We start from the raw sequence: 15,299 nt of genomic DNA, 5'->3' as shown, positions 1-15,299 counted from the left end.
CAGATCTGGGGTGAGAGAGCCTCAGTGGGAGATCAGATCGGGCTTCTTCTCTTCATTCTATCACCATCTCTGTCACTCTCTCTCTCCCTGGCACAACAAGAGTGACTTTGGACCCCATGCGCAAACTAGACCTTATAAACCAGGCAACACTATCTAACAGAGTTGTTCCCCTCATAAACCAGACCTGATAGTAACCGGTCCTAAGAGATCAACAGTATTCATTTGGACAGCTGGATGTTCAGGGTTGCCACTGACAGCTAGCTGGCGAGTTAACGTTGGCTACATCAATCACCAACACCAAGGTGTTTTCTACAGGAACATACCTGATTTTGTCCAATAGACACATCTGGACTAATTATTACTCCCCATCTACATTCCTCTCTCCTCATACCCAACCCAGAGAGCTCTGGGTTCATATTCATTACCCCATCTACATTCCTCTCTCCTCATACCCAACCCAGAGAGCTCTGGGTTCATATTCATTACCCCATCTACATTCCTCTCTCCTCATACCCAACCCAGAGAGCTCTGGGTTCATATTCATTACCCCATCTACATTCCTCTCTCCTCATACCCAACCCAGAGAGCTCTGGGTTCCTATTCATTACCCCATCTACATTCCTCTCTCCTCATACCCAACCCAGAGAGCTCTGGGTTCATATTCATTACCCCATCTACATTCCTCTCTCCTCATACCCAACCCAGAGAGCTCTGGGTCCATATTCATTACCCCATCTACATTCCTCTCTCCTCATACCCAACCCAGAGAGCTCTGGGTTCCTATTCATTACCCCATCTACATTCCTCTCTCCTCATACCCAACCCAGAGAGCTCTGGGTTCATATTCATTACCCCATCTACATTCCTCTCTCCTCATACCCAACCCAGAGAGCTCTGGGTTCCTATTCATTACCCCATCTACATTCCTCTCTCCTCATACCCAACCCAGAGAGCTCTGGGTTCATATTCATTACCCCATCTACATTCCTCTCTCCTCATACCCAACCCAGAGAGCTCTGGGTTCCTATTCATTACCCCATCTACATTCCTCTCTCCTCATACCCAACCCAGAGAGCTCTGGGTCCATATTCATTACCCCATCTACATTCCTCTCTCCTCATACCCAACCCAGAGAGCTCTGGGTTCCTATTCATTACCCCATCTACATTCCTCTCTCCTCATACCCAACCCAGAGAGCTCTGGGTTCATATTCATTACCCCATCTACATTCCTGTCTCTCTCCTCATACCCAACCCAGAGAGCTCTGGGTTCATATTCATTACCCCATCTACATTCCTGTCTCTCCTCATACCCAACCCAGAGAGCTCTGGGTCCATATTCATTACCCCATCTACATTCCTCCCTCCTCATACCCAACCCAGAGAGCTCTGGGTCCATATTCATTACCCCATCTACATTCCTCTCTCCTCATACCCAACCCAGAGAGCTCTGGGTCCATATTCATTACCCCATCTACATTCCTCTCTCCTCATACCCAACCCAGAGAGCTCTGGGTCCATATTCATTACCCCATCTACATTCCTCTCTCCTCATACCCAACCCAGAGAGCTCTGGGTCCATATTCATTACCCCATCTACATTCCTCTCTCCTCATACCCAACCCAGAGAGCTCTGGGTCCATATTCATTACCCCATCTACATTCCTCTCTCCTCATACCCAACCCAGAGAGCTCTGGGTCCATATTCATTACCCCATCTACATTCCTCTCTCCTCATACCCAACCCAGAGAGCTCTGGGTCATATTCATTACCCCATCTACATTCCTCTCTCCTCATACCCAACCCAGAGAGCTCTGGGTCCATATTCATTACCCCATCTACATTCCTCTCTCCTCATACCCAACCCAGAGAGCTCTGGGTCCATATTCATTACCCCATCTACATTCCTCTCTCCTCATACCCAACCCAGAGAGCTCTGGGTCCATATTCATTACCCCATCTACATTCCTCTCTCCTCATACCCAACCCAGAGAGCTCTGGGTCATATTCATTACCCCATCTACATTCCTCTCTCCTCATACCCAACCCAGAGAGCTCTGGGTCATATTCATTACCCCATCTACATTCCTCTCTCCTCATACCCAACCCAGAGAGCTCTGGGTCATATTCATTACCCCATCTACATTCCTGTCTCTCTCCTCATACCCAACCCAGAGAGCTCTGGGTTCATATTCATTACCCCATCTACATTCCTCTCTCCTCATACCCAACCCAGAGAGCTCTGGGTCCATATTCATTACCCCATCTACATTCCTCTCTCCTCATACCCAACCCAGAGAGCTCTGGGTCCATATTCATTACCCCATCTACATTCCTCTCTCCTCATACCCAACCCAGAGAGCTCTGGGTCCATATTCATTACCCCATCTACATTCCTCTCTCCTCATACCCAACCCAGAGAGCTCTGGGTCCATATTCATTACCCCATCTACATTCCTCTCTCCTCATACCCAACCCAGAGAGCTCTGGGTCCATATTCATTACCCCATCTACATTCCTCTCTCCTCATACCCAACCCAGAGAGCTCTGGGTCCATATTCATTACCCCATCTACATTCCTCTCTCCTCATACCCAACCCAGAGAGCTCTGGGTTCATATTCATTACCCCATCTACATTCCTCTCTCCTCATACCCAACCCAGAGAGCTCTGGGTCCATATTCATTACCCCATCTACATTCCTCTCTCCTCATACCCAACCCAGAGAGCTCTGGGTCATATTCATTACCCCATCTACATTCCTCTCTCCTCATACCCAACCCAGAGAGCTCTGGGTCCATATTCATTACCCCATCTACATTCCTCTCTCCTCATACCCAACCCAGAGAGCTCTGGGTCCATATTCATTACCCCATCTACATTCCTCTCTCCTCATACCCAACCCAGAGAGCTCTGGGTCATATTCATTACCCCATCTACATTCCTCTCTCCTCATACCCAACCCAGAGAGCTCTGGGTCATATTCATTACCCCATCTACATTCCTGTCTCCTCATACCCAACCCAGAGAGCTCTGGGTCCATATTCATTACCCCATCTACATTCCTCTCTCCTCATACCCAACCCAGAGAGCTCTGGGTTCATATTCATTACCCCATCTACATTCCTGTCTCTCTCCTCATAACCAACCCAGAGAGCTCTGGGTCCATATTCATTACCCCATCTACATTCCTCTCTCCTCATACCCAACCCAGAGAGCTCTGGGTCCATATTCATTACCCCATCTACATTCCTCTCTCCTCATACCCAACCCAGAGAGCTCTGGGTCCATATTCATTACCCCATCTACATTCCTGTCTCTCCTCATACCCAACCCAGAGAGCTCTGGGTCCATATTCATTACCCCATCTACATTCCTCTCTCCTCATACCCAACCCAGAGAGCTCTGGGTCCATATTCATTACCCCATCTACATTCCTCTCTCCTCATACCCAACCCAGAGAGCTCTGGGTCCATATTCATTACCCCATCTACATTCCTGTCTCTCCTCATACCCAACCCAGAGAGCTCTGGGTCCATATTCATTACCCCATCTACATTCCTCTCTCCTCATACCCAACCCAGAGAGCTCTGGGTCCATATTCATTACCCCATCTACATTCCTGTCTCCTCATACCCAACCCAGAGAGCTCTGGGTCCATATTCATTACCCCATCTACATTCCTCTCTCCTCATACCCAACCCAGAGAGCTCTGGGTCCATATTCATTACCCCATCTACATTCCTGTCTCTCCTCATACCCAACCCAGAGAGCTCTGGGTCCATATTCATTACCCCATCTACATTCCTGTCTCTCTCCTCATACCCAACCCAGAGAGCTCTGGGTCCATATTCATTACCCCATCTACATTCCTCTCTCCTCATACCCAACCCAGAGAGCTCTGGGTCCATATTCATTACCCCATCTACATTCCTGTCTCCCTCCTCATACCCAACCCAGAGAGCTCTGGGTTCATATTCATTACCCCATCTACATTCCTCTCTCCTCATACCCAACCCAGAGAGCTCTGGGTCCATATTCATTACCCCATCTACATTCCTCTCTCCTCATACCCAACCCAGAGAGCTCTGGGTCCATATTCATTACCCCATCTACATTCCTCTCTCTCCTCATACCCAACCCAGAGAGCTCTGGGTCATATTCATTACCCCATCTACATTCCTCTCTCCTCATACCCAACCCAGAGAGCTCTGGGTTCATATTCATTACCCCATCTACATTCCAGTCTCTCTCCTCATACCCAACCCAGAGAGCTCTGGGTTCATATTCATTACCCCATCTACATTCCTCTCTCCTCATACCCAACCCAGAGAGCTCTGGGTCCATATTCATTACCCCATCTACATTCCTCTCTCCTCATACCCAACCCAGAGAGCTCTGGGTCCATATTCATTACCCCATCTACATTCCTCTCTCCTCATACCCAACCCAGAGAGCTCTGGGTCCATATTCATTACCCCATCTACATTCCTGTCTCTCTCCTCATACCCAACCCAGAGAGCTCTGGGTCCATATTCATTACCCCATCTACATTCCTCTCTCCTCATACCCAACCCAGAGAGCTCTGGGTCCATATTCATTACCCCATCTACATTCCTCTCTCCTCATACCCAACCCAGAGAGCTCTGGGTCCATATTCATTACCCCATCTACATTCCTGTCTCCCTCCTCATACCCAACCCAGAGAGCTCTGGGTTCATATTCATTACCCCATCTACATTCCTCTCTCCTCATACCCAACCCAGAGAGCTCTGGGTCCATATTCATTACCCCATCTACATTCCTCTCTCCTCATACCCAACCCAGAGAGCTCTGGGTCCATATTCATTACCCCATCTACATTCCTCTCTCTCCTCATACCCAACCCAGAGAGCTCTGGGTCCATATTCATTACCCCATCTACATTCCTCTCTCCTCATACCCAACCCAGAGAGCTCTGGGTCCATATTCATTACCCCATCTACATTCCTGTCTCCCTCCTCATACCCAACCCAGAGAGCTCTGGGTTCATATTCATTACCCCATCTACATTCCTCTCTCCTCATACCCAACCCAGAGAGCTCTGGGTCCATATTCATTACCCCATCTACATTCCTCTCTCCTCATACCCAACCCAGAGAGCTCTGGGTCCATATTCATTACCCCATCTACATTCCTCTCTCTCCTCATACCCAACCCAGAGAGCTCTGGGTCCATATTCATTACCCCATCTACATTCCTCTCTCCTCATACCCAACCCAGAGAGCTCTGGGTCATATTCATTACCCCATCTACATTCCTCTCTCCTCATACCCAACCCAGAGAGCTCTGGGTTCATATTCATTACCCCATCTACATTCCAGTCTCTCTCCTCATACCCAACCCAGAGAGCTCTGGGTTCATATTCATTACCCCATCTACATTCCTCTCTCCTCATACCCAACCCAGAGAGCTCTGGGTCCATATTCATTACCCCATCTACATTCCTCTCTCCTCATACCCAACCCAGAGAGCTCTGGGTTCATATTCATTACCCCATCTACATTCCTCTCTCCTCATACCCAACCCAGAGAGGTCTGGGTCCATATTCATTACCCCATCTACATTCCTCTCTCTCCTCATACCCAACCCAGAGAGCTCTGGGTCCATATTCATTACCCCATCTACATTCCTCTCTCCTCATACCCAACCCAGAGAGCTCTGGGTCATATTCATTACCCCATCTACATTCCTCTCTCCTCATACCCAACCCAGAGAGCTCTGGGTTCATATTCATTACCCCATCTACATTCCAGTCTCTCTCCTCATACCCAACCCAGAGAGCTCTGGGTTCATATTCATTACCCCATCTACATTCCTCTCTCCTCATACCCAACCCAGAGAGCTCTGGGTCCATATTCATTACCCCATCTACATTCCTCTCTCCTCATACCCAACCCAGAGAGCTCTGGGTTCATATTCATTACCCCATCTACATTCCTCTCTCCTCATACCCAACCCAGAGAGCTCTGGGTCATATTCATTACCCCATCTACATTCCTCTCTCCTCATACCCAACCCAGAGAGCTCTGGGTCCATATTCATTACCCCATCTACATTCCTCTCTCTCCTCATACCCAACCCAGAGAGCTCTGGGTCATATTCATTACCCCATCTACATTCCTGTCTCTCTCCTCATACCCAACCCAGAGAGCTCTGGGTTCATATTCATTACCCCATCTACATTCCTCTCTCCTCATACCCAACCCAGAGAGCTCTGGGTTCATATTCATTACCCCATCTACATTCCTCTCTCTCCTCATACCCAACCCAGAGAGCTCTGGGTTCATACTCATTACCCCATCTACATTCCAGTCTCTCTCCTCATACCCAACCCAGAGAGCTCTGGGTTCATATTCATTACCCCATCTACATTCCTGTCTCTCTCCTCATACCCAACCCAGAGAGCTCTGGGTCCATATTCATTACCCCATCTACATTCCTCTCTCCTCATACCCAACCCAGAGAGCTCTGGGTTCATATTCATTACCCCATCTACATTCCTCTCTCCTCATACCCAACCCAGAGAGCTCTGGGTCCATATTCATTACCCCATCTACATTCCTCTCTCCTCATACCCAACCCAGAGAGCTCTGGGTCCATATTCATTACCCCATCTACATTCCTCTCTCCTCATACCCAACCCAGAGAGCTCTGGGTTCATATTCATTACCCCATCTACATTCCTCTCTCCTCATACCCAACCCAGAGAGCTCTGGGTCCATATTCATTACCCCATCTACATTCCAGTCTCTCTCCTCAGACCCAACCCAGAGAGCTCTGGGTCATATTCATTACCCCATCTACATTCCAGTCTCTCTCCTCATACCCAACCCAGAGAGCTCTGGGTTCATATTCATTACCCCATCTACATTCCTCTCTCCTCATACCCAACCCAGAGAGCTCTGGGGCATATTTATTATGCATATTCTGTTAAAAAACGTTTCTTCAATAAGAAAGCAAACAGGGAAAGACCTGAATTTGTCCAATAGAAAGTCTCAGTGGCAGCTGCTGTTATGATATACTGGGCCTTCAGAAAGTATTCACACCCCTGGACTTTTAACACATTGTGTTACAGCTAACACAACACAATGGGAAAAAATGGATTCAATTGAGATGTTTTGTAACGTGCCTAACTACACACAATACCCCATCATGTCAAAGAGGAATTATGTTTTTTCTAAATGTTAAATTCATGAAAAATTTAAAGCTGAAATGTATTCAACTGCTTAGTTATGGCCTAAATAGCCTAAAATAGTTCAGGAGTGAAAAAGTGCTTAATAAGTCACATAATAAGTTGCATGGACTCTGTGTGCAATAATAGTGTTTAATATGATTTTTGAATATAACTACCTCATCTCTGTACCCCACACATACAATTATCTGTAAGGTCCCTCAGTCGAGCAGTGAATTTCAAACACAGATTCAACCACAAAGACCAGGGAGTTTTTCCAATGCCTCGCAAAAGGCACCTATTGGTAGACGGGTAAACATTTTTAAAGCAGACATTGAATATCCCTTTGGGCATGGTGAAGTTATTAATTACACTTTGGACAGGAAGGAAACCACTCAAGGATTTCACCATAAGGCCAGTAGTAACTTTAAAACAGTTACAGAGTTTAATGGCTGTGATAGGAGAAAACTGAGGATGGATCAACAACATTGTAGTTACTCCACAATACTAACCTAATTGATAAAGTGAATAGAAGGAAGCCCATATAGGATAAAAAAAAAATATTCAAAAACATGCATCCTGTTTGCAACAAGAAACTAAAGTAATTCTGCAAAATATTTGACAAAGCCATTAACTTTGAGTCCTGAATACAAAGTGTTACAATACATTACTGAGTACCACTCTCCATATTTCCAAGCATAGTGGTGGCTGCATAATGTTATGGGTATGCTTGTAATCGTTAAGGACTGGGGAGTTTTTCAGGATAAAAAAATAAAATGGAGCTAAGCACAGGCAAAGAAAATGGTTCAGTCTGCTTTCCACCAGACACTGGGAGATGAATTCACCTTCCAGCAGGACAATAAACTGAAACACAAGGCCAAATCTACACTGGAGTTGCTTACCAAGACAGTGAATGTTCCTGAGTGGCCAAATTACAGTTGACTTAAATCTGCTTTGAAATATAAAGCAAGACTTGAAACAGGTTGTCCAGCAATGATCAACAACCAATTTGACAGTTTGAAGAATTTTGAAAATAATGGGCAAATATTGTACAATATAGGTGTACAAAGCTCTTAGAAACTTACTCAGAAAGACTTACAGCTGTAACCACTGCTTCATTTTCTATACATTTGCAAAAATAATGGGGTGTTGTCATTATGGGGTGTTGTGTGTAGATGGGTGAGACAAAATTATCTATTTAATCCATTTTGAATTCAGGCAGTGACACAACAACATGTGGAGTAAGTCAAGGGGAATACTTTCTGAAGGCACTTTTGTGGAGATGGGAAACGTCATTGGAATAGTATTAACGGCCATTGTGTAAGTGCATCGTCAATGGCCCGCACAGTGCATTCTGGGAGATTCGGGGACAAGGAGCGCTCTCCTTCAAGGAGTCAATTGGGCACTAGCTCAAAAACCTAATATTAGCAGGAATTTTGTCAACAAGAAGTATAGGACATTACTTAAAAAACATTTTGAGAAGCGAGAAAATGAACGTGTTGTGTGTAAAAGCTTTGGAATAGTGACATGACCTACTTGAGGAAAATAGGCAGGTATCTCAACTCCTGTGTTTGTTCTGCACAATTACGGGCCGCTGAAATTCATACATCTTATTGAATACAACCACTAACTTTTTCCTAACTTGTGTTGCTCGTACTACTTAAACTGAGAAGGAATTGGCACATCCATATTCGCGCTGAGCAACACAAATTAGGAAAAGGTCTAGTTGTACTCAAATAAAAGTTTAAACCGACTGATGGTGACTAAATGTTGTTGCTAATCCTGCGACCAGTTATGAAAACAACTCCTCCTCGATATGGAGTGGTGATGAGGAACTCCGGGGACCCGTAGTGTCAGGAAGTCATTTAGCCATTCATTGTGGTCATTGCAATCCGTAGTGTTGCCATTTTCTCGTGTCAATTAACTTTTGACGTTCCTGGATTACCCATGATATGAATAAAGTCTGATTTAATCAACAAATACAATTGTCAGTTGAAAGAATATGAAGGGAACAAGACTGTATACATAGCTCTGGCTGTGTTGGCAAAATCACTACATATCCCATCAAGCCAAGCGGGGAGACCCTGCCCATTTTCATAGTTCCATGACCAGTCAGAAATGTCCAGGTAACCCTACACCAATGACGCAGGTGGATCTCAAAACTGAATTTGGATCCACATTAAGGAGCAATTATGTCCTTCGCCACCAGAGGATGAGCGAGTGGGTGTGTCGAAAGGAAAGTAGTGTAAAGGAGTGGGCAGTGTCAACACGCTCTGCCATAGGTTAGACCAGTGGTCCCCAAACTGTGGGGCGCCGAGGGTTCAGAGGAGGGGAGCAGTGTCAACGCGCTCTGCCATAGGTTAGACCAGTGGTCCCCAAACTGTGGGGCGCCGAGGGTTCGGAGGAGGGGGCAGTGTCAACGCGCTCTGCCATAGGTTAGACCAGTGGTCCCCAAACTGTGGGGCGCTGAGGGTTCGGAGGAGTGGGCAGTGTCAACGCGCTCTGCCATAGGTTAGACCAGTGGTTCCCAAACTGTGGGGCGCCGAGGGTTCGGAGGAGTGGGCAGTGTCAACGCGCTCTGCCATAGGTTAGACCAGTGGTTCCCAAACTGTGGGGCGCCGAGGGTTCGGAGGAGTGGGCAGTGTCAACGCGCTCTGCCATAGGTTAGACCAGTGGTCCCCAAACTGTGGGGCGCCGAGGGTTCGGAGGAGTGGGCAGTGTCAACGCGCTCTGCCATAGGTTAGACCAGTGGTTCCCAAACTGTGGGGCGCCGAGGGTTCGGAGGAGTGGGCAGTGTCAACGCGCTCTGCCATAGGTTAGACCAGTGGTCCCCAAACTGTGGGGCGCCGAGGGTTCGGAGGAGTGGGCAGTGTCAACGCGCTCTGCCATAGGTTAGACCAGTGGTCCCCAAACTGTGGGGCGCCGAGGGTTCAGAGGAGGGGAGCAGTGTCAACGCGCTCTGCCATAGGTTAGACCAGTGGTCCCCAAACTGTGGGGCGCCGAGGGTTCGGAGGAGGGGGCAGTGTCAACGCGCTCTGCCATAGGTTAGACCAGTGGTCCCCAAACTGTGGGGCGCTGAGGGTTCGGAGGAGTGGGCAGTGTCAACGCGCTCTGCCATAGGTTAGACCAGTGGTTCCCAAACTGTGGGGCGCCGAGGGTTCGGAGGAGTGGGCAGTGTCAACGCGCTCTGCCATAGGTTAGACCAGTGGTCCCCAAACTGTGGGGCGCCGAGGGTTCGGAGGAGTGGGCAGTGTCAACGCGCTCTGCCATAGGTTAGACCAGTGGTTCCCAAACTGTGGGGCGCCGAGGGTTCGGAGGAGTGGGCAGTGTCAACGCGCTCTGCCATAGGTTAGACCAGTGGTTCCCAAACTGTGGGGCGCCGAGGGTTCGGAGGAGTGGGCAGTGTCAACGCGCTCTGCCATAGGTTAGACCAGTGGTTCCCAAACTGTGGGGCGCCGAGGGTTCGGAGGAGTGGGCAGTGTCAACACGCTCTGCCATAGGTTAGACCAGTGGTTCCCAAATTGTGGGGCGCCGAGGGTTCGGAGGAGTGGGCAGTGTCAACGCGCTCTGCCATAGGTTAGACCAGTGGTTCCCAAACTGTGGGGCGCCGAGGGTTCGGAGGAGTGGGCAGTGTCAACGCGCTCTGCCATAGGTTAGACCAGTGGTTCCCAAACTGTGAGGCGCCGAGGGTTCGGAGGAGGGGAGCAGGTGTCTTCCGTTTCTGACCACTGCGAGAGTTTGGAGTTATGTTTCTAAGCCAGAGATCAGTCAGTCATATTTCACTGTTTGTTTTACACAAATAATTGTACATTTTCAGTTATAAAATTGAAGATTGTTTATTTTTGATTAAAAGTATTTATGATGGATGTACTGTAGCTTCATGCATTGCATGCGTGCTTACTGTCACGCTAATATTAGCTACTACCATTAGGTAGCTACTTCCCACGCCGCTGCCGGACAGTAGTGCTTGTCAAGCGGGAGCGAAGGGCACTGTGTCCCGGTGCTGCCGTTCATGCTCTCCCCATTGAGTAGTGGACTGTATGTAGGCTATGTATCAAGGTGACATCTAGATGGTTATCAATATTAGTTATCAATATCCCCACGCGAAACGTCCTTGAGTGGCTACAAATCTGCCCAATTACCCACTCCTTTCGACACACCAGCTCGCCCTTACTCCGGTCGTCATATCGGGCTGCAGCTACCCATACTCGGCTAATCAGGAAGTAGCATTCTGGTGGGAAATTGTGTTTTATAAAGAAAGTACGCATATTTTCCCCGTTCTTTCACGCCACTAAATAGTTAAGGAGGAAATCGTTAAGGAGGTGAAGTCTTTACAGCCTGAATGGAGAATTGTTATGCACCCGCTGTGCATATCAAGCCCACTAGCGGATGCTTTCGAATTCACCATATAGAGTACCTAACTAACTAGTTAGCTAACGTTACGTTAGCCAATGTTGACAGGTCGCTTATCGGCCAGATCACATAATACACAACCAGTTTGTCTATGCCAGTTACAATATGAACCCAGCCATATGAGCTGACGTTAGCGAAATTAAGGTAATTTCCCAGAATGTTCAGCGCCCGATAATGATGGTGGTGTAACTTAACATCAAACACTAGCTAGCTAACCAGGTTTGCATGCTAACATCTACACGCGTTGTCAACCGCTAGCTAGAAAAGCAGTGAGAAGCAGTCCTTTCTCTTAACGTTACCTTGTACTTGTCGAAGCCCGACAGTTGGTCCCGAGTGACATATTCGTACAGAGCCATGTTGGCAACTCACAGGATCTATTCTAACTAGCTAGCTAGCTAGCTATCTGAACATTAGCTATTGGCTTCTCCGATCACTGTTTCGCGTACCGCAAAAGCGAAGCACCATCTAGCTAGTTAGCTAACCAGCTACCCCTCACGCCGGCTAGGCGACAGATCCACGTCTCGGCCACTCCTCTCCTTCCAGTCCCATGCAGTCGGACACCACTACCGCCCCCTCTGGCTTGGAGGACCAACTGTATCAAATCTAAAATATTTATTCATTTTCAATTATGAAAATCTAGATTGAGATTGTATATTAAAATATTCATAAGAGATTTTGAGTCGTCCCTGTATCCCAGTTTTTGTTAGAAATCATGGGGTGTGTTCATAAATTCATCAGTTATTCTGCGCTCTGGCACATTCGGACGAGTGCTCTGAAACCGGAGTAGATAGCCAGAGGGAATGTACGAACGCACCCAATGTGACGTCATGAGCCGCTGTATGAACGCCTTTCCCGTGGCTCCTCCCCTCTCTCTACGTTGACGTGGCCCTCTGCTAGTCGGAAGCGAGAGAACCGGAAACCGAGGATAGTATCACACATCAGAAAGCCAAACTAAATCTGCAACCAACTAAAATACACATAAACAAGGAATAACGTAAGGATTGAATTCTCTCTTTTTGCTGAAATGTCATCGTATTATTTTGCCATCGTAGGTGATGCCTTCCTATCCGATTTCCTATCGAGTTTTTATGTGTGCAATGTTGGCTAAGGATGCAGCTCACACAGTTGCTCACCAACGTTAGATAAGGAACTATCACCTGTGTCTAAAAATTAGGATAGCCATAATCATGTTATTTTTTTAACTATTCATAATGTGCCATTGACTTGGCGGCCAACCATCCAGGTGCAGCTCACGTTAGCTAGGTAGCTAGGTAGTTGTTGTCCGATGTCAATAAATGAATGAATGGCGGGTAGGTAAGTAGATAGCTAGTTAACTTGTGTTCAGTTCCTTGCCTGTCATGGACGACCAGGGGTGTAATCATTACGCCAATTCTGTTGTAAAAAGTTTCGCAAAACAAACAGTTTACCCCGAACGGAAAACGCAAACGAGTTTCTAGAATGGTGATATTACCTGTGTTTCTGCCCCCTCCATAATGGTGGTATAATGTGTGTTTATGCCCCCCCCCCCTCCATAATGGTGGTATAATGTGTGTTTCTGCCCCTCCCCCCTCCATAATGGTGGTATAATGTGTGTTTCTGCCCCTCCCCCCTCCATAATGGTGGTATAATGTGTGTTTCTGCCCCTCCCCCCTCCATAATGGTGGTATAATGTGTGTTTCTGCCCCCCCCCCCCCCCCCCCTCCCCCTCCATAATGGTGGTATAATGTGTGTTTCTGCCCCCCCTCCAGAATCCAGAATGGTGACTGACGTGCAGCTGGCCATCTTTGCCAACATGTTGGGTGTGTCTCTGTTCCTGCTGGTGGTTCTATATCACTATGTAGCCGTCAACAACCCCAAGAAACTGGAGTAGAACTGGCTTGTCCAGAGGAGGAGAGATGGAGGTGAGGAGAGGGGGTGGGAAAGAGGAGGAGTGAGGAGAGGGGGTGGGAAAGAGGAGGAGTGAGGAGAGGGGGTGGGAAAGAGGAGGAGTGAGGAGAGGGGGTGGGAAAGAGGAGGAGTGAGGAGAGGGGGTGGGAAAGAGGAGTGAGGAGAGGGGGTGGGAAAGAGGAGGAGTGAGGAGAGGGGGTGGGAAAGAGGAGGAGTGATGGGTGGTGGGAACGAGGAGGAGGAGTGGTGGGGGGGGTGGGAAAGAGGAGGAGTGGTGGGGGGGTGGGAAAGAGGAGGGGGGTGGGAAAGAGGAGGAGTGGTGGGGGGGTGGGAAAGAGGAGGAGTGATGAGGGGGTGGGAAAGAGGAGGAGTGGTGGGGGTGGGAAAGAGGAGGAGTGGTGGGGGTGGGAAAGAGGAGGAGTGGTGGGGGTGGGAAAGAGGAGGTGTGATGGGTGGTGGGAAAGAGGAGGAGTGGTGGGAAAGAGAAGGATGGGGGGGTGGAAGTGAGGATGAGGTTAGGGAGAGGATGAGGCTAGGGAGAGGATGAGGCTAGGGAGAGGATGAGGTTAGGGAGAGGATGAGGTTAGGGAGAGGAGGAGGAGGTTAGGGAGAGGAGGAGGAGGTTAGGGAGAGGAGGAGGAGGTTAGGGAGAGGAGGAGGAGGTTAGGGAGAGGAGGAGGTTAGGGAGAGGATGAGGTTAGGGAGAGGAGGAGGTTAGGGAGAGGATGAGGTTAGGGAGAGGTGAAGAGGGTCTGAAGAAAGGGATGATAACCCTGCTAGTCAGCCATTGGAGGCCACAGATATTGGTATCAGTCTACCCTACCAGTGTTCTAACCATCCTGTCAGTGTTCTTTCGTCCCAAATGGAATCTTATTTAGTATTTAGTGCACTACTATAGACCAAAGCCCATAGGGTCAAATATAGGGAATAGGGTGCCATTTGGCCATCAGGATGTGACTTGACTTCTTCTCTCTCTTCACAGGTGGCTGAGGAGGACCATAGAGAGTAGCAGTGAGATGCCATACGTCTGCATGCATTAGGGCTGTCTCATTCTGTGCAGGTGTTTTCTAATAAAATGACTCTACAAACGCCTGTCAGTTTATTGTGTGGTGATTCATTAGAAAGCCTTGTTCATTTTGATACAAAAATGACAAACATTACATACAAATATGAATATCACCAAATATGGACACTCAAGGATGGAACTTAATGATTTTTTAAAGGGACTTTTATACCACAATTCCTACTGGCCTGCGTCCAAAATCTGCCATGGGATATTTGAGGAGACAAACATGTTCTACTAGCCTGGTCTGAAAAATGTCATATCTTGATTACCACCACTGTGTACACTATACAGAACATGTCTCAGAGCTGTCTGCCAACATGTATTTAGTAACTATACAGAACATGTCTCAGAGCTGTCTGCCAACATGTATTTAGTAACTATACAGAACACGTCTCTGAGCTGTCTGCCAACATGTATTTAGTAACTATACAGAACACGTCTCTGAGCTGTCTGCCAACATGTATTTAGTAACTATACAGAACATGTCTCAGAGCTGTCTGCCAACATGTATTTAGTAACTATACAGAACACGTCTCAGAGCTGTCTGCCAACATGTATTTAGTAACTATACAGAACATGTCTCAGAGCTGTCTGCCAACATGTATTTAGTAACTATACAGAACATGTCTCAGCTGTCTGCCAACATGTATTTAGTAACTATACAGAACACGTCTCAGAGCTGTCTGCCAACATGTATTTAGTAACTATACAGAACATGTCT

The 15,299-nt window shown here is 47.7% G+C and overlaps 1 protein-coding gene across 1 annotated transcript; it reads left to right on the top strand.

Annotated features, from left to right (window-relative positions):
• Positions 1–12,485: 12,485 nt before the first annotated feature.
• LOC120024387 (dolichyl-diphosphooligosaccharide--protein glycosyltransferase subunit 4) lies at positions 12,486–14,604 on the top strand. The gene is made up of 3 exons (XM_038968622.1): positions 12,486–12,619; positions 13,374–13,526; positions 14,495–14,604. The coding sequence occupies exon 2, from the start codon at positions 13,382–13,384 to the stop codon at positions 13,493–13,495; it is 114 nt and encodes a 37-aa protein (XP_038824550.1). The 5' UTR covers positions 12,486–12,619; positions 13,374–13,381; the 3' UTR covers positions 13,496–13,526; positions 14,495–14,604.
• The last annotated feature ends 695 nt before the right edge of the window (positions 14,605–15,299 follow it).

Source organism: Salvelinus namaycush, chromosome 29 (genome assembly GCF_016432855.1).
Source record: "Salvelinus namaycush isolate Seneca chromosome 29, SaNama_1.0, whole genome shotgun sequence".
NCBI classification, from domain to species: domain Eukaryota; kingdom Metazoa; phylum Chordata; class Actinopteri; order Salmoniformes; family Salmonidae; genus Salvelinus; species Salvelinus namaycush.
This window is presented reverse-complemented; position numbering and strand designations above follow the sequence as displayed.

Coding starts and splice junctions, on each gene's coding strand:
- LOC120024387 (XM_038968622.1), top strand. CDS start 13,382: ATGGTGACTGACGTGCAGCTGGCCATCTTTGCCAACATGTTGGGTGTG.